Genomic DNA, 26,615 nt, shown 5'->3' with positions numbered 1-26,615 from the left:
TTTGCTTTAAAATCAACATAATAAGACAAAATGACTGTAAAATGTAAACTTGTACAACTTGTAAACTAGGCTAATGGAATTTGTTGTTGGAATATTTGTTTACTAACTGACAATACATCATCCGATGACTCTAATTTTAAACAAATAAATAGCCAAACTGATAAGACGGAAATTAATAGTCTAAAAATGTTGTAACAAGATCTATATGCGCAATAAGAATAGAGATAGGAAGTAACGAATTGTTTGGTAGTTTTTTGTTGGAAAATGTAAACTTCCAGTGGAATCCGGACTGGAAATAAACTTTTATCTTCTTATTATTCAAATTTTATTCCATCAAAAATAAAAATATAATCTTCAAGAAATTGTCAAAAATTGCGTCTTAGTGATGAAAATAGCCGATAAATTATCAAGAATTAAACAGTTTGCGGATTTAGAACAGAAGAATAATGTTATAACAATTCGAAATGTGACACCGTTATTCAATAACGTGCTCAACAACGTGAAAAATGAATATTTAAAATTCCATACATCCCGTGAACCTAAAATTCGTAGTACTTTTATAGACTCAACGGGTGAAAAAGACGCGAATGATTATGCTGCATATTTACATAATTCGAAATTTATTGATGCATTTGTAGAGCTGAAAGAGAGTCAGGAGCTTCCATTTTGCATATCAGAGGAAATTAAGGAGAAGAATAATCTCATTGAATGTATTGACGATGGTACATTGCGAGTCATATTCCCAAAGCGGTACTTGTTGAGAACCTCGTACTTTGTGAGCAATAATTTCAGTAATGAATCGTTCTATCATATGCAGCGACAACATAAAATCTGGTGGATGAAATATGGCTCATATCCAGGAAAATACAGAATTTCAGACCAGAAGAGCGACTCTAAATTCAAATTTGTAAACATACAGTCAACAGTTACCGATCATTTGTTCAATATAGAAAGCTTCAAATTATTCTCACTAAAAGATTGTATAAAAGACAAGGAAGTGCTCGGTAATTTCTTATCAAAAATTCCAAATCACAAGAAGGAAGTCTTACCTGACGTAATTAAGACTGTCGTAGATCTTAATGGTGCCACAATGGCATTGCTTTTTGATGCTGTCAATCTCACGGACTATTACACTGCCTTTCATAGAAGAATCGCTCCTTATCAATTATCAATTGTCTGCAATGGAAGTAAAGAATACTCGGAAGAATTGACGGACTTGGCACGATATGTGCAACTGCTGATTATGGAGACTGAACCAAGAATTCAGGTATTGAACGAATTAAAGCACAAGTCATATGATGAGGACAAAAGAGTGGATAAGCTTTTCAATGTCTACGATACAATTGGCATTCCTTATAATCTCGTATTAGATGATAATTCCCTCGACGATGGATTCCTTCAACTTCGAAACAGAAACACAACATTGACCGAAAAAGTTCATTTGAGTGATGTGACGAACTATCTGATTAAAGTCTTTACATCTGGTTAATAATCTTAAAATTTACAATATTATTTTTTGTATTTGATAATAAAAGTGTGCCTTTATACGTCTCTTTTTTACCTACCTAAAATGTTCTTGCAGTTTGTTTTTATTAGCCTATTAGCCATGCTCTACCTCAATATATTTGCGGTTTTCTTAATGGCTCTTCAGTCAAAATTTTGTCGATTCTAATTAAAATTGATGATTTTGCTTACGAACAGGTTCTGATGTTGAAGTAATTTTTTTTTTGGCTATGGAAATAGGTCAATCGATTATCGATAAGTTTCAATAAGCTTCTTTTCTTTGTAAGTATTAAAGTCTTCAAACACAAAACATATGGGGTCTGTTTTTTCTATCCCAAAAAAATGTTTGTTCAAAACACTCACATGCCAATCGTCAGGTAGTCTTAAAGCTTGCATTCATTATCATATTTTTTTTCTTGCTTACGAAACTGGAATGATTGTTGAATCATCGTTATATATTCAATATTAATATGTAAATATTTGTCGCGGGATGCAGCGAGTATCGAGTATCAACCTTTGAAGTTTCGTTAACGGAGAGTTTATATTAACGGATTTTGGAATTTTGAAAAACACAATGAATTTGAATTTTGAACTTCATCGAGGTTCAAAAATTTCAAACAAATAAAATCCGTTAGATTTCAAATTTCAAAAAACTGTTATTTCACTAATCCTTTCAAAACAATAGCAAAATTGTTAAATCACTTTGTTTGTTTACTATGTCGACAAAGTTGAATGAAACGTAAATGTTTGAATTGATAATTCCAGATTTTTATATGGACGCACATAGCAAATACAAAATAGTCACGATTATTTAATCACAAGTTTATGCTTAATCTGTTGGAAATTATTTGGAATGATAAGCAGAATTTCGTAATTGGACGTCACATGTTGTGTACAAAATAGCCTAACATGTCATGAGAAATATGCTTCGCATTTACTATGATGTCTAATGGTTGAGTCTTTTGGTTTTGATGGTTATTATGATTCGATGGAAGAATTTTGGATTAAGTTGCTGATCAAAGATTCAAAGGTTGCTTAAATTCCTTGTTTTTATTTGAAAAAAACTTAAATGCTTAGATCAGAAATTGACTAATGTATTGAAAATCAACAAATGGACTCTGAATGCTTAGGTTAAGTAGTTTCATTGCCCTAAATGTAAACAAAAGTTTCAGCAGAATTAATTTCTCGTAATTTGCACTTATTTTGCATACTCAAAGTACATGCTACATTATTATAAATAGTTTAAATTTAATTCATCTACAGTTTATAAAATTAAATCAAGCAGCAAACATCTCTAAAAAGTGAAATAATGAAGATTGTAATATTTGTCACTTTACTGGCAGTTCTTTTGTCTGCAATTGTTGATTGCAGATCAAACCATATCAGAAATGATAGTGAAAGGTAAGAACAGTTAATTTCATAGCTCTGGTTAATTTATAATACATTTCAAATTTTGTGTATTTACATAATTTTCAAGCATTTCAATGTCAGGAGAGTACGGCCGTCCAAATTATTGTACTTTGAACAAAGAGCAAGGCCCATGTGAAGCATATATACCACGCTACTTCTACAATTCTTCAAAACGTACATGTGAACAGTTTATTTATGGAGGGTAAGTAGTTTACATCCTTGACTACTAAGATCCTTATCTTTGTAGATTAGGGTATTTAACATTTTAATTGAACCCGAAGTCAACAATAACATTCATTGTATTTTGCAGGTGTAGCGGCAACCAGAACAATTTCATCTCTAAGAATGCTTGTCTAAGAATGTGTAGACGTTAATCTTAATTGTATGGAAAACTGAATAAAATATCAAAATTATCCAGATTTGGAAATTTTGTAAACATCAAACAAAATTGATTCTAATTATCTTAACCCGATTGCCACTAATTATTCATGGCAGCCAAGTAGTGAGCATATGACGTGATGTCATTAGGACGCTATTTGACTTCCAAGAATAACTTGTACTAATCGACAATCAAGGATAACATATCTTTCCTCCAACATCAATGATATGTCAATCAAATCACAATTAATTCTCAAAATCACAAAAGTAATGACTTACTAATACAAAAATTGATTGAATTTCTGCTCACGACTATTCCAAGAAAAGGAAGTAATCACACGCATTGGTTCTATTGCCATATAAATTAAATTACATAGAATAAGATCAATAATGGTAATTTTCGCATGCGAGAAGAACATCTAAAAAAATTGGGGTAAGTACAATCAATAACATTCAATAAAGGATAAACGCACAACTAAGCATGAAACCAAATGATTTAATTATTAAATCTCTTGCAAATTGTAATACGAAAATTGGTTAATTTTGCTTTATGAATTACAGCTCAATTTGACATTCGACATGTGCTGCCATAATCATGAAAATAGTATTTAGCATTTCTGCAAGAATAAATCACTGCGTTCCGAGTGACAAATGGACTTTCTCATAATTATCATTCCTAATTTATTTTCATTCCCTATTTACCCCCGCACAGCATCCAACAATTTCTTTATTTATGATTTTTTCCTTCTTCTTGGCAGTCATTTTAAGGAGATTATAGTCATGTTTTACCACTACTGTGACTTACATCCCCCAAACAAGCCACCCAGTCATCTTCCCCATGAATGTGTTTTCGAATGCCTTAATCGTGACATTAGTTTCTCCCATTCTGCCTCATTTTAAAATGAGAATAAGAGATATGACTTACTTTTTTTTTTGGATAGCATCATGGCATTGTAGAGCAGCAGTGGTAACAGCAAGCAAGCAAACATTCAATTTTGTTGGAAGTGCATCAAAAAGCAATAAATTACAATTTTTCCTTTTCCTTTTCTCTCTCAACACATTTTTTTCATTGCTTGATACAGATTTTTATTTTTTGGGCAATGGATTTCATCCTTGCCATCTTCATGTTGTTATTCACTTTTTTAGGAAGATAGTTTTTGGGGATAGAAAGGATGCTATTGTGGGCATTATGTCCAACTGTTACGATTATTAACTTTTGAAGATTATTTGAGTTTGATTTAAGGTTTTTCATTACTGTTTGGGCTTTTTGGTGATGTTTGTTGAGGATATATATTCTGTGGATCCTTATATCCTTTATGAATATAAATTTTGCTTTATATTTAGCCTCTGTTATTTCCTTTAGATGTTTTCTTCTTGAGTGTTCAAAATAGAATGAATTTTCTCCCGCCAGATTGGAGTTCAAACTTTGAACTTGCTTTTTGAATTTTGAACTTCCGTTACTTTTTAAATCTTGAATGACCGTTATTTTATTTTGTCTCTAATTTCAATTATCATTAGACAGACGAAACGTCTCAGCGAGTTCTGTATACATGTGTGTAACCATGTCTTACTAGCATTCTTTCAAAACAACAAGAAGTCAAAAGAATAACATGCCACCCTAAAATTTCCCAAAGAATGCGCTCAGGTCAGACACCTACTTCCCCACATTTATTACTATATTTTTATTTTCATTACATTTCTTCTTCTCAGATTTATTCATTTTTTTGTTAAGCACAAAATTTTTCGGTTAAATAATAAATGTTCCTTATTGCTTATTGCCATTCACGCGCTCGCACACGACCTCTTCTCCTCATTTTCAGTGTGTATCATTATTATTTTCTTGGCTTCTTTACACATACTCATTTGAACAGAGAAAAATGCATAAACATGAAAATGAAATTAATGATTAATGAGTTTATATGCCAAAACACATGTTTGTTTGTTTTCCTTCAATAAGCGGGCGGTGAAAAAAAGATTTTCCTTCAGCTCTTTGGAAATGAAAGAAGAAATGTAAGTAAAGAATCGTCTGTAATGTCATTTATCTGGATTTATTCTTTGCTCCAGTTTTTTTTTCTCTTACTTTATGCCGCACTTAATCTTTGAATGAGAAATGCTTCTTTCATTTTCTTATTTCCTTTTTTTGTGCAGCTTTTAGTGATCGAGTGGGCTATTGAATCTATTTTTGCTGGTTGGATGGGCGCTTGATGAGATGTTGTTTTGTTTTGATTGTTGATATTAAGATTTATGGGTTGTTGGATGTATTTTGGATGGAAATTTAATTATTGTAAGTAGAAATAGCAATGAAATGTCTAAAAATGATCGAAAGTTTCATTGTTTACTTTTCCACCTCGCAACTTTGACCTTAAATTTTGGCTTAGTTTTGAATTTTTAAGTAAATTTACATGATCAAAAATGTAAAGCATCAGTGAGCAAAGCTTTATATATCATATTTATTGAATAAATCAATTTGATTAGCTCAAAAACTGCAAATTTCTAAAAAGTGCGGGAAAATTTTACCAGAAATAGTCTATCCAATGCGTCTAATGTCCAGGAATGATTAGAACTTTCCCAACAGCTCCCTTTATTTTGTTTTTCTTGGTAAATAAAATTGACATCAAAATATGACTTAGAAGCACCCATTCAATAAATTAATTTTTCTTCTGTATAAATCTATCAAAGCATTTTGGTCTTTAAGAATTTGTCAGAATATCTCTTATGTTTGTGTAGATTTTCATCCACAACATTGAAATTAATGTGGAGCCAAACGATAAAACATACCAAATAAATAGTTACACTAGCAACAGTGATAGTCAAGAATAAAATTTATGATTATCCATAAGCATACATGTATAAATATATCCACATACGTTACAAGTAAATGCAAAGTGTATTGAAATGATCCATTTGGGAAATTTCCTTCCCATTTTCTTTCATATTTATGTATGAATGTGAACGATGAAAAGAAAATAAGAGAAAGTGAAAGCAAAGAGATTTTTCTTCTCATTTTACGACGACTAGGAATGGAAGAAGATTCTTTGATGACAGCATAACTTAGAATAAAAATGAATGTAATTTGTCGTATCAGTCGACACCTTTGAAATGCTTCATCGTTTCATTCAATTTTAATGAAAATTTACTCCCTCCCCACTATTGCAAATGGATATCATGTCCATTAGATGTCACATGATATTGTATAACATATCATCAGCTATTCAGCAGGTAAATATTAAATTAAATTGCTTAGTTTGTGTCTGTCATTGTTGATTTCTCTTTTCATTAGACATTATTACATTGTATATGTCTTCCTTGTTGTTGGGGTTGCTATACTGTGTATTTCCTAATGAATCCTTCCTTTACGGACAATAAAAATAATTGGGAGTTGATGCCAACAAATCTTGATCTATTATCCTCATTTTCTATTGTTGTGTTGTCGTACTTGGTTATTTAGTGATTAATTGGTGTAATATTCAAGTACATAATGTTGTGGAAATGTTCTTGAATTGATTCCTTGATTGACTTCTATTATTTGAGATTATTGGGGTTTTTTATTAGAGTAGGAATTGAGATTTTATGTGACATTTTAGAATTTTTGTCGAAGAATTAGGAATGAGATGTGATTTAAGTTGTAATCTTGAGAATGAAGTTCAATTGAGTGTGAAAATGGTAGGCTTTGATTTTTAATATTCCCTAGCTACACAATTCAGTGAAACGCATCAAAATCAGACATCATGGGGCCGTCAGGGCAATCACGTCTCTCGTCGTTAATACGGTAACATAGCAGTGCCCAAGCTAATACGTTGTGCTGCTCCGGATTTTCCTAAAAATCCCTTCTGTTTCTATTACTTGCTAATTTGACTGTCACCGGGAGCTAATTTAGATTCAAAATCAAAGTCTTTAACAGTAGATATCCTGATTCCTTCATGTCCATATCCAAAATACCAGCAAAATCCCTCCAAGCCATGTCAAACAAATTCAAATGTAATCCATTAAGAAAATGATTGCTATGACGAGGGTAGAACAGAGCTGTTCATCATCCAACAATTTACAAAATAATTCCTTTAACGATTGCCATAAACCTCCTTAGAAAGTAAGTAAGCACAACTATCGTCGAAAATTTATCTGAACATAATTAGTTCTTCTTATTTTAATGCTGAAAAAAAAAACTTTCGATTCTAGTTTACGGACATCAATAAGGATTAACAGATTACAGATTAGAATTGGCAGTTAAAGTACAATAAATTTGATTCTTCTTGGATGTAAATGGATTAAGCTAATATTATCATGTCGATTTATTTTTCTTTGAATAATGCATTAAGATGAAAAATTTAAGACATTAGGAAAGAAATATTAAGAAGCATTCAAAGTGAATGATTTTCAGCATTAGAACTACCAAAAATTGAAGATTTCTAAATTTAGAGACGCATATCTATATGAATTATGACGCGTTTCTCCCACATAATTTTTCTAAACTTCAGCGCACTTTATATTTCCATTAGTCAAATAAATTATAGAAGCAATAAAAGTTATGGATAACATGTTTAGGGGTTCTAGATACTCTGGGAGTTCATGAATGCTTATGGAATTTAGCTAACGGAAGGTTTCCGTTAGGATCTGTGACTGAGAAGTTTAATTCTTACGCTGAAGATTCTCGATGTCGAGACCGAGACCAAGACTTCCCGGGTAGTCGGGCCATGGCTTCTAGATCTCGAGAATTTGTAAAGAACGAGACTTCAGAAAACCTTACCTTACGCTTCGTAACGTTCAGTTTACTATGTATCAATACAAGCACGTAAATAGATCAGCAAAGAGATTCTTAGTCCACAAAATCCCTAAAATAGCTATCAGAATCAACAATTTAAAAACTTTAAAAATGTTCTAAAGTTCTAGGAAAATAATTTTTTATGACACACATCTAAAGTGCATTAACTTCTCACCCTACTGACTTAGTTCATTTCACTGTCTACCTTCATCCAACAAAACAGAAGAAAATATTATTTTTTATTACATTTTGCCATCATCATATGTAGTTGTTGTCGACAACAACATCATCATCATATTCATTTGCACCATAAAACACTGTAAAGCATTTTAAGATTTTTATCTCAAAAATGCAACATATATCCAACAGTTTTGAAGTAATTTAATGTTCTCACTAGATTAAAAGTGAGTTTATTCCCAGTGGATTTAGAATCTTAAGATCCAGATGTGACAATATAAACTTTATCGCATCCATTCATTCACAAAGAGAGGAGATTATATTCTTTAATGTGAAGAATCTTAATGTTTAGTAATAAACATTTTGAATATTTTAATCTCTTTGCTGTTGTTCGAATTGTTATTGAAGCATAAAGAATTATAATGTCATGAATGAGAAATTCTTTTCGTATTTACGGAAACTTATTTGTTTAAGCAGTGCTGTAACCAATAAGATTTTTGTAAAGAGTTCATCTGGTGGATTTTTTGAGTTATGGAAATTAGGGGAATTTATGAAATTGATAAATATTTTGGTATTTTTTGGATTACTGGAATACTTCTAGGGCTAGTAAGAAGAAGTTCCTGTTGGAGTGTTAATCAGCAATACTTACCCTCAAGGATTTAATTTAATAACAACGATGTTTATTCTTCAGTAATCAGAAACACGCTAAATATTTATATGAAGGGCACTAACAACTGCAAAAGGGTAAAATCAACTAATTGAAGTTGCAAATATTATTTGAATATTAAACGACAGTTGACATATTCTCAACTCATCCAAATAGTTTCAATATAGATCCAAAGAACCACAAACCACTCAATTTTAATCAAATTAACTTATTTTAACAAAAAGTAAAGTTACACGTGTTTTCCCCTGAAGAATCTACTTCAAAACATTATCACAGCAAACTTTGATCGAAACAGATTTAAATATTTTTAAACACATTGTAAAAGTTTTCCTCAACTAACAAATCCTTAAGGATTAAACCAACTCAATTGACAAGCAATAAAGTCAAGGAAAACCACAAGAAGCATAAACAACTCTGCCTGTCTCAGTCATAATAGAATTATAAACATTTTTCAAAGTTACTATGCCATTGGCAGCAATGTTGGCTTGAATCTTATCACTATCAAATAATATCTAAGCTTAAAAACCCGAATAAATGCTTTAAAATCATATTATAGTTTTTGGCTTCAGGCAATAGCAATGGATTAGCAGGTAAATGGCGTGGAAGATAAGACATATAATGGGGTAATGAAGAGAGTTAGAGGAAAGGAAATAAATGTTGAGATAAAAAAGGAAACGGCAAGAATATTTTCCAAGGTCGGAAACTTTTTTAAAGAAAATAAAAGGCAAGAAAAAAAGGGGGAGGAATCGATGTTAAAGTAAGAAATCTATTTACCAGTTCACTTAACATGAATCGAAGAAATTGTATGAATGTCACAATCAAAGTGGCGCCAAGTTCACACAGTTGAAGTCATTTTGCTTGTTACATTCCATCTGTTACTGTCGAGTAATTTTTATTTGAAGACAAAAAAAAAGTTTGAAGGAAGAAAATTTCCATTTTCATTTCCATTCATCGACCGCCCATCGAGATGAAATAAAAAAGTTTTTTTTTCTTTCCATCAAGTCAATAAATCAAAAATCCTCTTTAATGATGTCATATTAGCATCATATCGCATTGTCAACAATAAATCACCGCATGTTCCTTCCGTCGACGATTGTCGCTTGTTGTTGTTGTATTATATTTTTTTCGGCATTCTTGTTGTTGATTTTGAATCGTTGTCAATTTCGTCCCTGATATACATAAAAAATGTTTAAAGTCCTCGTGTTGTTGATTGGGGGACTAAAGCGCATTTTTGATCAGCGATCAGTATTTAGTTAATAGTAATCAGCGGAATCCGCAATAAAAATTTCATAAAAAATAACGGCCAAATTTTATTTGAAAATTAACGGTCAAACAAAATTTAAATTCTTGTCGAGGGGAAACTTTTCTTGGAGAGTTTGTAGATAAAGCAGACAACTCATTAATTAAAGCATTTAGAGATTGTTTATAGCTTCCAGATCAATTTATAAGCTAGTTACTTGATGGACGGAGTAAATGCTCTCAACGATGTCTGGTTGCTGAGATCTCACGCTTTACCCAATCAGCCACCCGAATCGAAGTGATTTTCTTCGATTCGCTAAGAATTCTCTGTATGGAAATATTGAGAGCAGTATGACGTACGCACACAGATGTATACAGTCCTACATCCGAAATCTCCTCTTTTTACAGTAAATAATTGTTTATTTTATATTTATGCACATTTTTCATTCAACATCATTTATATTTTTTTATTTTCGGTCCTATATGTACATACATAAAAATATTTATTTATACACATAAAAAAAAATGTCAGTCGAGAAAATGAAAATAGTTCCAATTTTCTGACTATTGCAGATGTACAGCTCCAAAAAATAATATTTTATTATGCAAAATTACCGATGAAAACAAAAGCATGAACGTCATATGAAATATGGCAAATGGCATATGACATGGCTCGCTAACAAAATTATGCTTTATTTCCTTTCTGTGCATTTCCCCTTACTGTGTCTATTAATATTACTGATTCGCAATTTTTTGGCATTTTTTCCGATTGGATTGTCGTCTCTTAATTGAAATCAAATACAAATACATAAAATATCGTGGAATCGCTTCATTTTTATTTGGCCGGAAGTATAGGATTTTTAATTTATGACTTTTTTGAATTGCGACATTGCTTTGGACGCATTTTTTATGGAAGTCTGAATAGCCTTGAATGTCTAATTGGAATCTTATTGAGATGGAATATCATATGGAATTGTGAATATTAAAAATAAGAATATTCTGGCAATGGATGTTGTGTATGTAGAAAAGATTGATTAATGTGTCCAAAACAAAGCAAAAATACAAGGTCACTACGATAACATACAATCTAGCAAAAATTTAGCAAGTCTTATCTGGACTTTTATCAAAATTCTTATTAAATCATTCCATTGGCCGTGCTTGAAGCTGATTGCATCGTTGGCTAATACCAAATGCAATCCCGACTGGCAATTCATGTCAATGGCAATGATGATGCAGTTGATTACCTTAATCCACAAAGATTTACAATTTAGATTGATAGCTGCTCAAATTACCGTTCATTAGCTATATGATTGTAATTACCACAATTAGCTACTCGGGAATGATTTCTTTATCAGCTTCTGACTGATATCATTAAGCTTAAGATTAATACATTTGCCGTGGTTCCTCTCAGATCAAGTAAATATGAGATAATTGTCGTTATCCAGTCTTACTGTTCTGATTCAAGGAATAAATAGAAATTCCAACACAAAATCATACCTGACGTGTGACGTGTGGCAGCCACATTATCTCCAAAACCCTTGCAAACCACAATACCCTCATTCCCATTTCGTCAATCCATTAAAGACAATGACATAATTACTAAAGCATTTTCTAAATTAATAACTCAATAATATCCATTACAATACCTACATGGAAAAAGTCCTAAATACTTGGAAAAAAGTTAATAGACACGATATCCAATAACAAGCAGACTTACGAATATTATTGTCCCACTTTTCAACTCCCACAGGAAAATCTGTTAACAATACAAAATCGAGCATATATCCATGAAACATAATATTTATGGATGTATGTTAATTAATTCCATTTTCATCTGTAAAATCTATAAATTTTCATATCTGCAATAAAATTCACAGCATTAAAATATTTTTATAGTAAATGATTTTACATCCCAAGGACAAATCTTGTGAAATTGATCCATGGATAATAAAACGATAATCTACTTAATTCGAATTATTGAAGTTTTATGCTTAAAGATGTAATTATGAGGAACAAAAGGGAAAATCAATGCCGACATAACAATAAATTATTATCCCTCAAACATTGATGGATGTATCAAATTACCAAAAAAAGAGAAGTTTTAATTAAATACAGAAATTGGATGGAAGAAATGGAGTGGATATGGTCATGAAAATCATTTTATTATTTGCCAACATTGACATTGTAGCATTGAATTGTTCTCTAAGCTGATTATGTGATTAGACGAGGTTTTTGGGTTAGAGTTGGTAATTGACTGATGGAAATCGATGAAAGACTGCCAAAAAGCATCTATCATCGTCAGTTAACGGCGACTGGTCACTTCTGATAGCCGATGATACATTCAATTGGCAGCTGGCCGGTCGCCGGTAATTGGCAATGGTACCTTCAACCGGAAGCAGGCCGGTCGCCGTTGATCATCCACCAATGGCCGTTGAGACCTTCCATCGAACTCCTCGTGACGTCTTCTACCGGTAGCCGGCCTGTCGCCGTCGACTGCCGATTGTCGGAGACCAAATATGGCCGAAGACAGTCCATTGCCAACTCTTGCTTGTGGTTTCTAATAATTTATCTTAATTTGTTTCATTATGTACATAAAGCATGTACTTGTTTCATTATGTACATAAAGCATGTACATGTGAATATCTTATCGCACTTCCTCCACTGTATGACCCTCAATAGAAGAATGTTCTCGGAAGTATTTACATTTTTTCATCATTCCTGCCTGTTGCAATTTAAAAGAAGAAGAGAAAAGAACAACAACAAAAAAATGCTTTTTTTTATTCATAAATTTTGCGCATAGTGCATGAGTCTGGTATATAGTCAGTCCTGTATTTTTCTATGAACCCAGTCAAGAATGAATTTTTTAAGGCGTTCTTTATTTATGATGCATGTCATTATATTATGGCTGTAAAAAATATATTTTTTTTTCTAAGGAAATTTTTAGTGTACCTAAATATGCTAATTTATTATGCATATAACATGCTTGTTGTTTTAGTAATTTTTTTTTGCAGACACAATACCTTAATGTATATTTAGGTTGAGGACTATTAGAAAAATTGCCTAAATAGTCTACGTGTATGCCTTAATTTGGATGTCTTATCTTTTTTGCTAATTTATTGACTGAAAAGACATTTAAAAATATTAAGTAATGGAAGTTTAGTCACGATTGATGAAGCTTTAAATCACCCACAGGCCAGAACACCCACGCAAATTTTTCCATAACCACCGAAAATGAAAATCACGGGTTTCCAGAAACACCATTTGTAAATGTATGTGGTGGTTCTGGAATGTAGTGAATTTCATAAACACCACATGTATTTCCAAGTGGTGGATAAAATCACACGTGTGATTTTAAACACCACATACATTTGTACGTGGTGTTTCTGAAATCACGTGTGTTTCAAATCACCCACAAAATTTCGTTTGTGGGTGATTTGGGAATTAATGTAATTTTTCATGAAGTACAAAATTACAAATTTCAATACAAAATTTTATTGAAAAAGTTTAAAGTTTTTCTTTAAAATATTTTTTATTTTTAGATATTGAGTAAAAAATTAGAAATTCAATTTTTGATTTATTAGAGTGATTTATTGTGTTATGAACCTTTTTACTATAAGTCGAAAGTATGTAAGCATACATAGACATTCTGACATTCAAGAGGAAGCCCTCAAGTGAAAAAGTTTGGCTGGATAAGTCACACTCTTCGAATGCGAAACACAAGGAAAGCTGTTGTAAGTGGGACCAAAACACAAACTTGTTCTACCACGCTTTGGTGGAATGCACAAGGAAAAAGCCAGGCTCAGAAACTAGGCGGTATCAGTGGTATTTATATGGAATACGGCGGTATTTGTATGGGTATGGCGGTATTTAGCCGTATTTGTATGGATGTTCTCAGCCTGGGGAAAAAGGCGACCTGGTGCTGCAAAAGCAACTTGGCGTAGAACAGTAATACGGGAATGTGAATTAGATGTCAAAACAGAGAATCTGGTCAAGTGATGTGGCCTGTACTTTGTGATGTGACCAGCAATAGAGTCAGATGGATGGCCTTTTGTAATAACCTAGGCTCTAAGTTTGATTAATAGACATATGGCTAATCACTCTTCTATCGTTAGTAAAGTCTCACATTCTGAAAGTTAGTTAGAAGCCAATATGATTGGTTTTCGTGTTAATCAGTAAAAGACTAAGTTTCTTATGGTTGCTGTAACGAAGATATCAAGGTAGCTTGTGGGATCGCATGTAGTTATTGGATATAAGAAATCCCAAGTGGTCACCGACTTTGTCTACTTGAGAATCATTATTAGCAATAACTTTGACACAACACTGGAGGATATTGGCAGCCCAGCTAGTATACTATTTAGTTAGATATCTACTGACGTCGAGAATCTCAAGACATACCAAATTAATCATGTATAAGAAACGAATCCGCCAGGTAGCGCAATGGAATCCGCCAGTATAAATATAGGAGCAACGCAGAACTGCAAGCTGATATTATAAGAAGTGTCAAAGTGAACAGACTTTGATGGGCTAAACATGTTATTATAAGACCTGTAGAAGCTCCACTAAATAAGATCTTCAAATCAGACTTTGTGGATGGTAAGAGAGCTCTTGGGAGAACTAGAAGGAACCTGTCGATATAGGTAGTATTGCATTTCGTATTTGTAATTGGCAGACGGAGTGATAGAGCCAGCTTTATGTGTCATATGAGGTAGGCGATGGATCAAAATTGATATATACGCCAGCTAAGTAAGTAATTATGCTTACATACTTTCGATTTATAGTAAAAAGGCTCATAACACAATAAATCACTCTAATAAATCAAAAATTTAATTTCTGATTTTTTACTCAATATCTAGGCTTGTAACAAAAAATTAAAAATTTTTTAAAGAAAAACTTTAAACTTTTTCAATAAAATTTTGTATTGAAATTTGTAATTTTGTACTTCATGAAAAATTACATTAATTCCCAAATCACCCACAAACGAAATTTTGTGGGTGATTTGAAACACACGTGATTTCAGAAACACCACGTACAAATGTATGTGGTGTTTAAAATCACACGTGTGATTTTATCCACCACTTGGAAATACATGTGGTGTTTATGAAATTCACTACATTCCAGAACCACCACATACATTTACAAATGGTGTTTCTGGAAACCCGTGATTTTCATTTTCGGTGGTTATGGAAAAATTTGCGTGGGTGTTCTGGCCTGTGGGTGATTTAAAGCTTCATCGTCACGATTGAATGACAGGTATTGCTAATTTAGCATTTACTCTACACACGTTGGTTTGAAGCAGTGTTGGACAACCTATTATTTTTCGCGGCTCGTCTTGGTGATTAGAATCGACTAATACCGCAAACGGCATATGGTTCATGAAATTTCCAAAAATATTTGACGGCACACTTTGGTGCCGTGAAACGTAGGTTGGACAGCACTGGTTTAATATCTTGTAATGAAAATTTAGCTCAAGAAACTGATCATGTAGAAGCTAAAACCTTCAAAACTTAAACATATATGACCGAGTAGTAAGAGAACCGACTGAAAATCTAGATCCTTTATCTTTAAAGAAGTAAGTTCAACTCCTACGTCACATGAACACATCCTCAATGTCCACAACTACACTTTGGGAAGCTTCAACTACAAATTTCAAGATTATATCAATTTTGCTCAAAGGAACTATAAGTAGTTGATTAAATCCATAGCTGTAACGTGCCATCTGACTAACTAAATTAACCAGTCCTTTTGGGTACAATCCCAAACATTCTTAAATATCTTCAATCCACTAAGAAGCTCCACAAAGATCACAAAAGCGCATAAAATAAATTATCACCACAACATTTAACATTGTCATGTACATAAGTGCACCCGTGCGCAAGCAAGACATTCCTACTCAGTCTTATACAATCTCGCAAGTAGTTTCAAGGTTAAAAAGAAAGTGAATGAACGAGTAAGTGACTTTAATAAAATGCTAAACAAAAACTTTTAATTTATTTTTCATCATACAATAGTTTCAAGAATTCAAGTCAGCAAGGAACGACTGGAACTGTAGTTCTGCAGAAAAAATAGTAATAAAATTAAATGATAATACATTTTATGTATTTGTATTCAGAATGGCAATCAATGTTGCTGGTCATTTAGATGAAATATGACAATAATATTTCGAAATCCAACAACTTGTTAGTTCCTTTGAGTTGATGGCATGTAAGGAACATTTGTCAAATATAAATTCTATTTTTATGCAAAATATTATCCTTAAATATACATACAATCTCAATTTGTATTGTATGTATTTTAAAGCCACATCTGAATCTTGTCATGGAACTCAATTTTCACTTCATGACAATTTCTGCCTTAATGCTTATCATAAAAGTTAACAAGCATAATAAATTTGCAATAATTTATCCTAATTAACTTGTCCACATATCCAATCTTTCAATAAAATCATTTCCTTTTTTTTGTTTACCAAACAGAAATTAGATTAGCTTCAGTTTTTAAAAACGAAAGGACATAATCATAGCTGGTAGAAATTATCTTATTTGCTGTGGAAGAAGTGAAAATATGAGAGATGTTATCTGTTATCACATATATATGTTGAAAATAATTTCGTTGGCGCCACAAGACATTTTCATTACATGTTGCTACCATGTGACGCGACACATGTCTATGTGACAGTTTACTGTTGTGTGGGATACACACTGCAATGAAGATCAAGTGCAACGCTGGAGAGAAATTTGTTGCTAAAATTATGAAATTTAAAAAAATTAAATTAAAATTGAATTTTTATGAATTTTTCAAAATTTACTAAGGCATTACATGTAGTCATACAGCAGTAAGCAACAGAATATACTTCACCATACCGACTACATTTTCTGAACGCATGCCTTAGAATATTTTTACTCTCTCGAGTCATGTTGCGCTACATTTTTCTATACCAACATTCTGTCAGTTGTTTTTCATCGTTCGTACAGTGAGGATGTACATTCTCGTTCTCAAATCGTGTGCCGGTAGCAAAAAATAATTAAGGAAAGGGTTAATTATCATAACGTTAATGCCAAAATTGCAATTTATGTGTAAATTGTGAAATTTATTTTTAAAATATTAAAAAAGGCAATTTGTGGATAAAAATCAAGTGGAAGTGATTTTTTTGGCAATTTCTAAAAGAAGAAAAAAATCAAAAAAATAAGGCAAGAAGCATAGTGAAGATTAATTGCAAGAAAGAAATCATATTTGAGTGTACGTAGTGAATAAACGATTGAAATCCATCATCAAAAAAAAGTAGTAGAAGTTAACGCGTTGAAATTCTTTCTTGATCACAGGGCGGTCCATAAATAATGCAAAGAATGGAATAAGGAAAAGAAATAATGATACGTGAATATATAAGATGTGAATTTTTTGTTGTTGTTGCTTGCTTTTTTTGCTCACAAGTACATGCAATTGTTCAAATAAGTGAAATGTGAAAAAAGTATATATCTATATATAAAGTGAGTGTACATAAAGATCCAAAAAAGAAAAGAAAAAAAAGAGAAACAAAAACCAGAATTTCAAGAAATAAGGAATAAGAGGAATACCATAAATAAATACATGAACTTCAAGATCATTGTTTAAAAAAGAAATAAGAATTCTCTCATTTATCCATTCTTCACTCTCACCCGACATAGACAGCATAAGAAGTACATAACGAAAAAGACGCAGCATAAAGGCATAATTTTTTATATTTTAAAGGAACTACACTCTCTCGCATTTGAACAGGTAAGATGGAATTTTTATTTTTGTGTACTTTTTGTCCACACTATTGCCTTCGTCGTTGCTTATCTGCTTTCATGTTTATGTTAAACAATAAGAGACTGAATTTTTAAATAACCACAAAAAAATGTTCTGGAATTGACTTAAGAAAAATGAAATTCTGTATGCGGGTTTGAGGTTCTTTTTTTGGAGAAGTCAAGTTGGATTGACAGTTTTTTGATGGAATTTATTCAGGTGTTTTTCGTATGATTAGCTTGATGTAAAGCCAAGGTGTCTGTGAGAGAAATTGATATTTTGGTTGAGCATGAATGAACAGTGAGTTGGGGTGTGTAAGAATTGGAAGTATCGTAAAATTGAATTTTAATCGCCTTGTTAAAAATTGGCTTTTTAATTTTGTGCTGCATTTTTGAGGTTGTTACTCACAGAATTTTAATAGGCTTCTGATAAATTGCCCTGAATCATTCAATTTTATTGAATTATTTACTGGAAATGATTACTATTGTGGGGTGGTTCGTAAATGACGTCTGCAGAAATCTTTTTTTTTTTGGAAATTTTCATTTCTTTGAGGTCAACATAGCTAGTCATGTTGATCAGTCGACGATTTTTCTTAGATGGCGTCTGAAACTGGCTGCATCGCTGGCAACTACTTGCTAATTTTAAGTGCATAATTGGCAATTTGTGTTTACTCCAAGTTTATTCTAGTTATTAAAGTATGCCGATCAATAGAGCATTTTTACAGAAGCTACAAAAGAAACATGTCCATCCCTAGATCCCAAACATCATGAGTGAACAGCTACAGAGACATAACTCGATCGACAGTATAAGTTAGTGCTGTTCAACCTATATTGGCACAATTGTGTACCGTAAATTTGTTTAGATATTCCATGCACCGTATGCCGTATGCAGCTTCAATTGGGGCTTGCCATCATGGTGTACCGCGAAAAAAAAGGTCGTCCATCCTGGAATAACGTTTAAACAAATCAGATATCACGGAATGTTCAATTTTTCTGACAGTTTGCGATATTTTTGACTGAAAATGTTCATCTCTCCTTTTTATCGCCCACTCGTGCGTGTAATTGATGCAAAAATATTTAATTTCTACTCACTTAATATTACTAACAGCATTACAACGTTGATAGGTGTTATCAATAATTGGATCTTTGGTGTTCATGCAGAATTTAGCAAATTTTGATGTTAAGCATTCAAAGGAATTACACATTGTGTATTTTTTTATATTCAATTGCAACTCACGTTCTGGTGAAATCGATACTGTATTTAAAAAAAACTTCAATGGAATTTTAATGACTTACTCTGTACAGACTTGTCGCTGTCTCTCTTACTCCCTTGTGATTTTTATTTTATTTTGATGTTCCTGATTGTTATCATATTAATTAATTTAAAATGAACTCTTCAATGATGATCCACTGTTATTGTGACAATAGCAAACAATAGCTGACTTATTTTGCAATTTAAATTTTATTTATCATATCAGACAGCATGAGAGAATAATTTGTTTGAACATTACAGATGCAACAACAAGAAATTGAATATTTTATGGATATAATTCCATTCCGACTTTACAATTGAAACTTCATTTTTCTTTATCATAAAAGTACTTGTGAAATAAATGCTGGATGTGAAATTGAAACGACATTTTTCCGCTTATTTTCCTTCTCCTTCATCTTCTTCTCTCTTGCATTTAATTTCCATAATCAATGCAGTTCCAATTTTTTCTTTTTTTTGCCTTCTCTCTTTTTATAAACATACAATTGTTTGATGGAGCACACAAAAAAAATTATATTTTGCTTCATTGACTCAAAAATTGGAAATGGTATTGATGGGGTTGTTGGATGAGTTCTGGAAAGGCGCATTTTATATGCTTGATTTTGTTGTGAATTTTCAATTGCGTTGTGGGAATTGAACTGTGGAAAGTGAGTGATTTGTGAGGGTTGTGAGCTAAGTGTATGAGTTATGGATACTGTTGGAGGAAGTTTTGGACGTCAATGTTCATAGCGGAGCTAGATGTCGTCTCGAATCTTATATGGAGTCGAATCGACTTTTTCGTGTTGAATTTGAGTCAATTTCGAGCTCTGGTTTGAACAATTGCATTTTAACTTACATTTACTTACTTACTTCGCCGTACAGATCATCTGTGATCCATTTCCTCTCTCAATTGTCATCTAAACTTAATTCCAATAATAATCTAAAACATCCAGACTCTGATAAACCAGATTATTAACAGTAAATATCTAAAGACGACTAACTTAAGTTACATCCAGTAATTTCTACAAAAATAAATCAGCTATCTCGGGTCATAAAAGAGTAGATTTATGTTTGGCGCAGGAAATTACCAAGGACTTTAATATTGAACTTTTCAACTAATGTAGATAAATTACACATGGTGCTTCTTTATGGATCTATTGATTATTTTGAATCTTCCTTAAAATATGTTATTGGAATCTTTCCTTCAGTTCTAGAAAATTTTATCATTTTTGTGTCTCAAACTAACAATTTTAGAAAGTATGGATATTGAATGCTACATGCAATACTGTTCAACAGTCATTTTGATGCCTGAAACATTTGTTGATTATCATCAATAAACATCCATCAATCAGACAGTCTAAAACTGCAAACAAATCCACACATCAACACAAAAACTTGCATCAATGAAAAGCAATTTTTGGAAGGAGAAATGCAAGAACATTTTAGTCTGATTTTAGAAAAAGGACATAAAGAACTGAGTTATTTGGTGGCAATCGATTTTTTTATTGTTTCAATTTTCAATATTTTTTTCCCAGAACTACAACAAAAAAAAATTATTAAATTTGTTCAAAGGATATATAAGGAAAGGAATAATACAAAAAGTGCAGTGCAATTTATTGCTTAACATTGATGAACAAAAAAAGAACTAAAATAAAATAATAAATTGCAAAATCGAATTTATTGAATTTTCGCTGATGATTTGTATGAAAGCTATTCATCTATTGTCGACAAATAACTCAATGAGATAGATTGGGGGTCAATTTTAAATGATTTCTAATTATTTGGGAGAAAGGTTCAGCTCTAGAATTGGCTTTAATATTCATAATTTATTCTATATTCAGCAGCATAAGGCTATAATCAATATAATTTTTAAAGTTACACACGTGGCAGAATGAACAGTGTAAAAAGAACTAAATGATTTAATGAATTTTCCAATTATGTCAAGCCCAAGTCAAGCCTGTAAATCAGTGTTGTTCAATTTATGATTCATGAAAAGCTAGTGTGTCGGTAAGAGCTTCAGGTATGTCGGGAAATCGTTTAATCAATTAACAAATCTGGTTCAAGGCTGGCGTGCGTCTGGCATGATGCCGGGTTTAAACTGAATTCGGTATCAAGTCAGAGTCATGCTAAACTGGTGCTGAATATAAGATTGACATCTAGTGCCATCAGGCCAGAGCTCGAAGTCGACTCGGTTTTTGTATTAGAAAGTCCACTTATGAAAATTGAGTCGACCTATCCATATAACTGTCCATATGAAAATTGAGTCATCTCGAGTCGACAGTCTAAATTAACCAATGTCAAGTGTCGTGTCCCAAATATTGCACAAAGCTCAACACAATACGGCTGCCACGTGTATTTGAGCTACATATGCCAATTTTAGGGTGAAATCAAATAAATCACAATTCCAGATAGACGTCAATTAAGAATAGCCCCCCATACCCCCCATAGATAGACAGATAGAACCAAAGTTTCAACAACAATACTTTTCAAAATTATTATTAGAGATAGAACAAAAATGCCAATTTTTATAACAGGCAAAAAACTTCCCTTCAACATAAAAACCGATCAAAATCTTTTCATGCTTCCTACAACATATTATAAAAGGATACAAAGTTGGTGCATGGCATGGTGGAGAAAAAATAGCAACATATTTGATACGTGATAAGAAAGCATAATTAAGACACAAAAAAATGGCTCTTCAATAATCGAACATTCATTCATTGCTGTCTTTGTCTGTATGGATTATGTGTGTGTATCATCATCAGCAACTTTATGTATCCGTGATACTTTTTCGCTACTGCTACACTCTATTCACTTGACACATCGTATGTCTTTTTAGCGCTTTTTTGAAAAATGAATTTTGCGGCACCTAAAGAATATACAGAAATATGTACCGGTATTGTGTCTTGTTTATTTACTAGTTAGCATGCATGTTGTGAATGTGGATATTCTTGATTATGTTTATGTAAAAAATTTCGGAATTTTAGCAGTTGCTGTCCTAAATAACAGATGTTTTTGCACATTGCTACCGATATACTCAAGTTTCAAGAATTTCGTCACTAAAAAATGGTGAAAAATTAAAACATGTGGCAGTTCTGTTATGTCTATGAGTCAAGGAATGTCCAGAGATACTCGATGTGACTCAACAAAATTACCCAAACTCGTTTTTATGATTTAAAACGTGCAAAAATGAATGACTGATAATGACTTGTATTTTATGGGTTAAGACTTATAAGGCATGGACTTAAAGTTGTAATTATCGGTTGCTGTTTACTTGGTAATTTTTGGAAAATTAATGTCTGTCTTCCTGTAGAGTAACTGAATAAAATGGAATGCCCAAAATGAGTTTACAGCACTTAAAGACCTGTCTCTGCTGTACTCTGGATCGAATCGAATAATCTGTTCCAAAATCAGTTACTTCCAAAGAATCTAACTCTTCAAGACCAACAATCAACCTCTAAAAACGTGCTAATTTAATTTTCACAATCAAAAATCATCGACAGAACAAATTAGCAAGCACAAGAATCTCAAAATGCGTCATATAATCCATCACATTCCAACATCCACATCCAACTCTTCCTCTTCAATCACAATTTTCTCTTTATTTTCATTTTCACCCTGTAAATTTTCATGAATATGATCGAATCGAGGTTGATATTGTTATTACAAGTACTTCACAGCATATTGCAGTGTCGTTATGTATGAGATGTGAATTACCATTTCCTATCAGCTCCTTCTCATTCTCACAATTCTTAAAGAATATTTTGCATAATTTAATTAAAAATGAAAAGAGAAGAAAAAAAAGTCATCATCATTGTCATTTATTGATATTCAATGAGTGTAGTAAGAGAGAGCATAAGAATCTGTAGAAAAAATCACATCACACACGTTCTTGTGGTTCCAAAGTGGAGTTACATTTACTCAAGGGAACTATATAATATGAAGAAAAAAAAAATTCCCATTAATTCCAAAATGCTTTGAATGAATGATAGGCAGAATAAAGAATAAGAACAGAAAGAATTTATAGAAAACCCATTAAAGTCATTGACCGAATTTAATGTATGAGAGATGCCTCATTATAAAACTATCGTGAATAAGCGAGAAGAGATGGAGAACTGAAAGGGTCTCTTCCAATAATACATACAACACATATCGGAAGGAATAGGAGATAAAGAAGGAATGAAAATATTGAAGTATCTCCATTCTGTTACGGAATATGTGAGTCACATCACGTTCTTGAATCTGAAAATTACTTTTACCATTAATCGATTCCCGGCCATCCACAAAAGACAAATATCCTAACAAACAAAGAAAAAGAATGGAATTGGAAACGAATGAGAGCATAAGAATAACAAAGAAATTGTGGCAAGTGCTATTCCAAACTTCAAAATGAATAGAATGATGAAAGACTTGAAACAAAACAATAAAAATTGTCCATAAAATAAGGATGTTGTCGACAATTAAATCGTGATGCTTTTGAAGGGAGCGACAATGAATAAAAAAATGAAAAATAAGCATGTCTGAAGGGTGTTGATGTTGAACTTCCAGGTTATGTACTTAATTACTTACTTCTTTGATCGTGTATATAAATTATGTGACAATGGCTTACCTAACACGTGCGCTTGATATTTGGCTAAGATTGGATCCTCAGGCATGGCATAAAATTTAGGTAGCAGCTAGTAATGTTGCATATATCTAGCTATATTGCTGGTTCTGGAAAATCATTGAAATAAAGCAATGATCTCAGCTATGACTTTCAACTCGGGTCTGTTAAAAATTGCATGTCTGGTGACAAAATGCAGTCCTGCAGCCTTGGTCGAACTATAGAAAATCCAGGCCATGAGCCATGGAACCCTACTTTGATCTGAAATTTCCACATTAAATCATAGTAGACTGGTGAGAAAATTCATTAAAAAGTCAAAAAATCATTCTCATCAAGTCAGGTATAAAACTGTGAAGCTCAAGTGTCCATAAAATTCTACATCCTTAAGTAATTTATCTTACGTGCATCATAATCCAATTATCAAGCCCTAAAGTAAATTCAAAAATCCCCTCATGGAAGTCAAATAAACTTCATTTCGGAAGGAATAAGAAAGGAAGGAGAAAATTGTAGGAAATGCATAAGACTGGCATAAGACGCAATATGTATGTATAAATGTCTACCATAAATATCACGCATGGATGAGTTTGCTCTCTTTATGTTGTGTTGTTGAATTTTTTAACACACAAAGAAATGAGGAAGACGATGAGGAAGATTGAGACGTAGGGAATGAGGGCAAAAGGCATAGGAGAAAATGTGTTCCTTCTTAGATATAATAACGATGTTTATTCCGAATGAAAGAAAGAAATGAGTGGCATGAGTTCTTCTACGACGCAATTAGCATTTACGATATTTTGATTTTTGCATTCCAAGAGCAATTTCTTCCTTCCACTGTCATGCTTTGCGTACAATTTAATCGGCCCAGTTGTTTTCTATTCTCTTATTCCATTTTATAGTCTTTTGATAGTCATAAGAGGGGTTGTTGACTCTCTTTATTGTCTTTTCATAGTCTTACAATGCTTAGATAATTGGATTTGCCCAACTTTTTGCTTCTTTTTTACTCACTTTTTGTGTGAGACTTCATGAATTTCAATTTCTTGCTTCTTTTTGTTTCATCCTCATCGTCCATTTCAATGTAAATGAACAGAAAAAAAGAGAACCCAAAAATGAGCACAGATGTCTTTATTGTCATTGACAGAACCTGTAGAACTTTTTCCTATCTAATTTACTAAATTATTTTCATGCCAGATCTAGCAAAAAAAAAAAATTGTGATTGAATGTCTAACTTATTTAGTAATCTTGTGCTAGATAATAATGCTGTTGATAATGATGATGATGAAATTAAATTATAGAGTCTTTAGTATCACTTAAGTAGACATTTGTCACTGTGCATCATGTGATAAAGTTTATCTTAATTTTTTATCTTCTTTTTTGATGCTTGTTTAATTTTTTTTTCTCGTTAATTTGAAGAATTTTGAGCGTTAAAATTGTATTTCCTGCTTAAAAGAAGAAGATGATTGTCGAGTTAGTTGAGGAACATCCATAAATGCTTCAAAGTTTGAGAATGTAGGGATTTTTATCAATTTGATCCAAGTTGTTCACATTTATTTGGGGGTATTGCACGCCATGGTGGTCAGCCACGATCAAAACTGCATAAACTGTGGCATACTGTTTGGGCAACCCTGAATTATGCTATATCCATAGCTACAATCCATGCTAATATGGTTTAATGGAGCTTAATGGTGTCTAATGGCACTTGCTATAGTCTGATAAGGTTCAATGTTTTCTAATCCAGTCTAATGTGGTCTGATAGCAGTTAGTAAGGTCTAATGTGGTGCAATATTATTGACAATTCTAACTACGCCTCTAGCTCTGTAGAACTGCTCCTTCAAAACACCCTTTGAAATTCAAAAATACTTATTAGATTCTAGATCAAATTACATCGTAATAAAGGATAAATCTACAAGACGAGTTGATTTTTTACGCACAATTTCGAGGGTGGCAAAGTCATGATATAATTTAATTTGGATTAAAAAATGCTCGGGTTATTAAACTTCACTGCTTCTTATTCAATTTATCCTTTGATTTATTTAATAAAATTAAATTACTTCCTTTTGGATTCACTTACATTAAAAGTCGTCCATAAAACGCGCTACATCATGTTTTTTAAACATTACTTTTTACATCTCATGATTCTTGATGTCTTCTCAGCTGTTTAAATATTTTTCCATCTTTATTAGTCTGTTGACGATAAAAAATGTATCAACATAAAGTTATTCATGTTGAACATTTGTTGATGTAATGATGAAATGCCAAAAAAAGGCGCGAGATAAAGTGTGATTTAATTTTTAAATTATAGCTGCTGTCTGAATCAACTTGCTTATGAATGCAGATGCTAATATTATTATTCACAATTGCAAATTTACTCTGAAAATAAATTCAATATAATTTTCTTCTTATGTATGTAGAAGTTTTTAATCAGATTTAAGCAGTGTGAATTAAATTGATTCTGATCTACAGCACAGTCTTTAGCTTTAGATAGCATTTTGTATGTGAAAAGAAAAAAATGATGCATAATTTTTCATTTATAATTTAACAATAGTTGGGAGAATAAAGAACTTTTTGTAGAACTAGAATACAATAGAGTATGAATATTTTGCGACAATTTAAACCATTGAATAAAGCATGAATCAACTTAAATGCCATTGTTTGTTAAATAGACAGTTAGACATTTTAGACAGGATGTTAAGAACATTTTTATGCAATATTCTGGATGGTTTTTGAGTTGCTGATTAGAAGACACAAGAAGTTGTTGAAGATGCTGCTCATAAATTCTAGAAAATTGAAGGAACTTGCCGATGAGATAGGTTCTTTGACTCAAATTTGAGTGCTGTTCATTAGTTTTTGGGAGCCAATTTTTAATCAACAGTGCGGAT

General features: G+C 32.2%; 2 protein-coding genes across 2 annotated transcripts in view; both read left to right on the top strand.

Moving 5' to 3' along the window:
• Positions 1–140: 140 nt before the first annotated feature.
• On the top strand, positions 141–1,571 carry PolG2 (DNA polymerase subunit gamma-2, mitochondrial). The gene has a single exon (XM_070639481.1). The coding sequence runs from the start codon at positions 386–388 to the stop codon at positions 1,487–1,489; it is 1,104 nt and encodes a 367-aa protein (XP_070495582.1). The 5' UTR covers positions 141–385; the 3' UTR covers positions 1,490–1,571.
• Positions 1,572–17,096: 15,525 nt separating this feature from the next.
• goe (gone early) overlaps positions 17,097–26,615 on the top strand; it is a 69,682-nt gene continuing 60,163 nt past the window's right edge. Inside the window, exon 1 of the mRNA XM_070639689.1 lies at positions 17,097–17,882. The gene's annotated coding sequence lies outside the window, so the exon portion shown is untranslated. The remainder of the gene's footprint in view (positions 17,883–26,615) is intronic.

This window comes from Chironomus tepperi, unplaced genomic scaffold, assembly GCF_022539635.2.
Source record: "Chironomus tepperi strain 1889 unplaced genomic scaffold, CSIRO-AGI_Ctep_v1 contig_196, whole genome shotgun sequence".
Classification (NCBI taxonomy): Eukaryota; Metazoa; Arthropoda; class Insecta; order Diptera; family Chironomidae; genus Chironomus; species Chironomus tepperi.
This window is presented reverse-complemented; position numbering and strand designations above follow the sequence as displayed.

What these genes read in the sequence shown, in the direction of transcription:
- PolG2 (XM_070639481.1), top strand. Translation starts at nt 386, where the DNA reads ATGAAAATAGCCGATAAATTATCAAGAATTAAACAGTTTGCGGATTTA.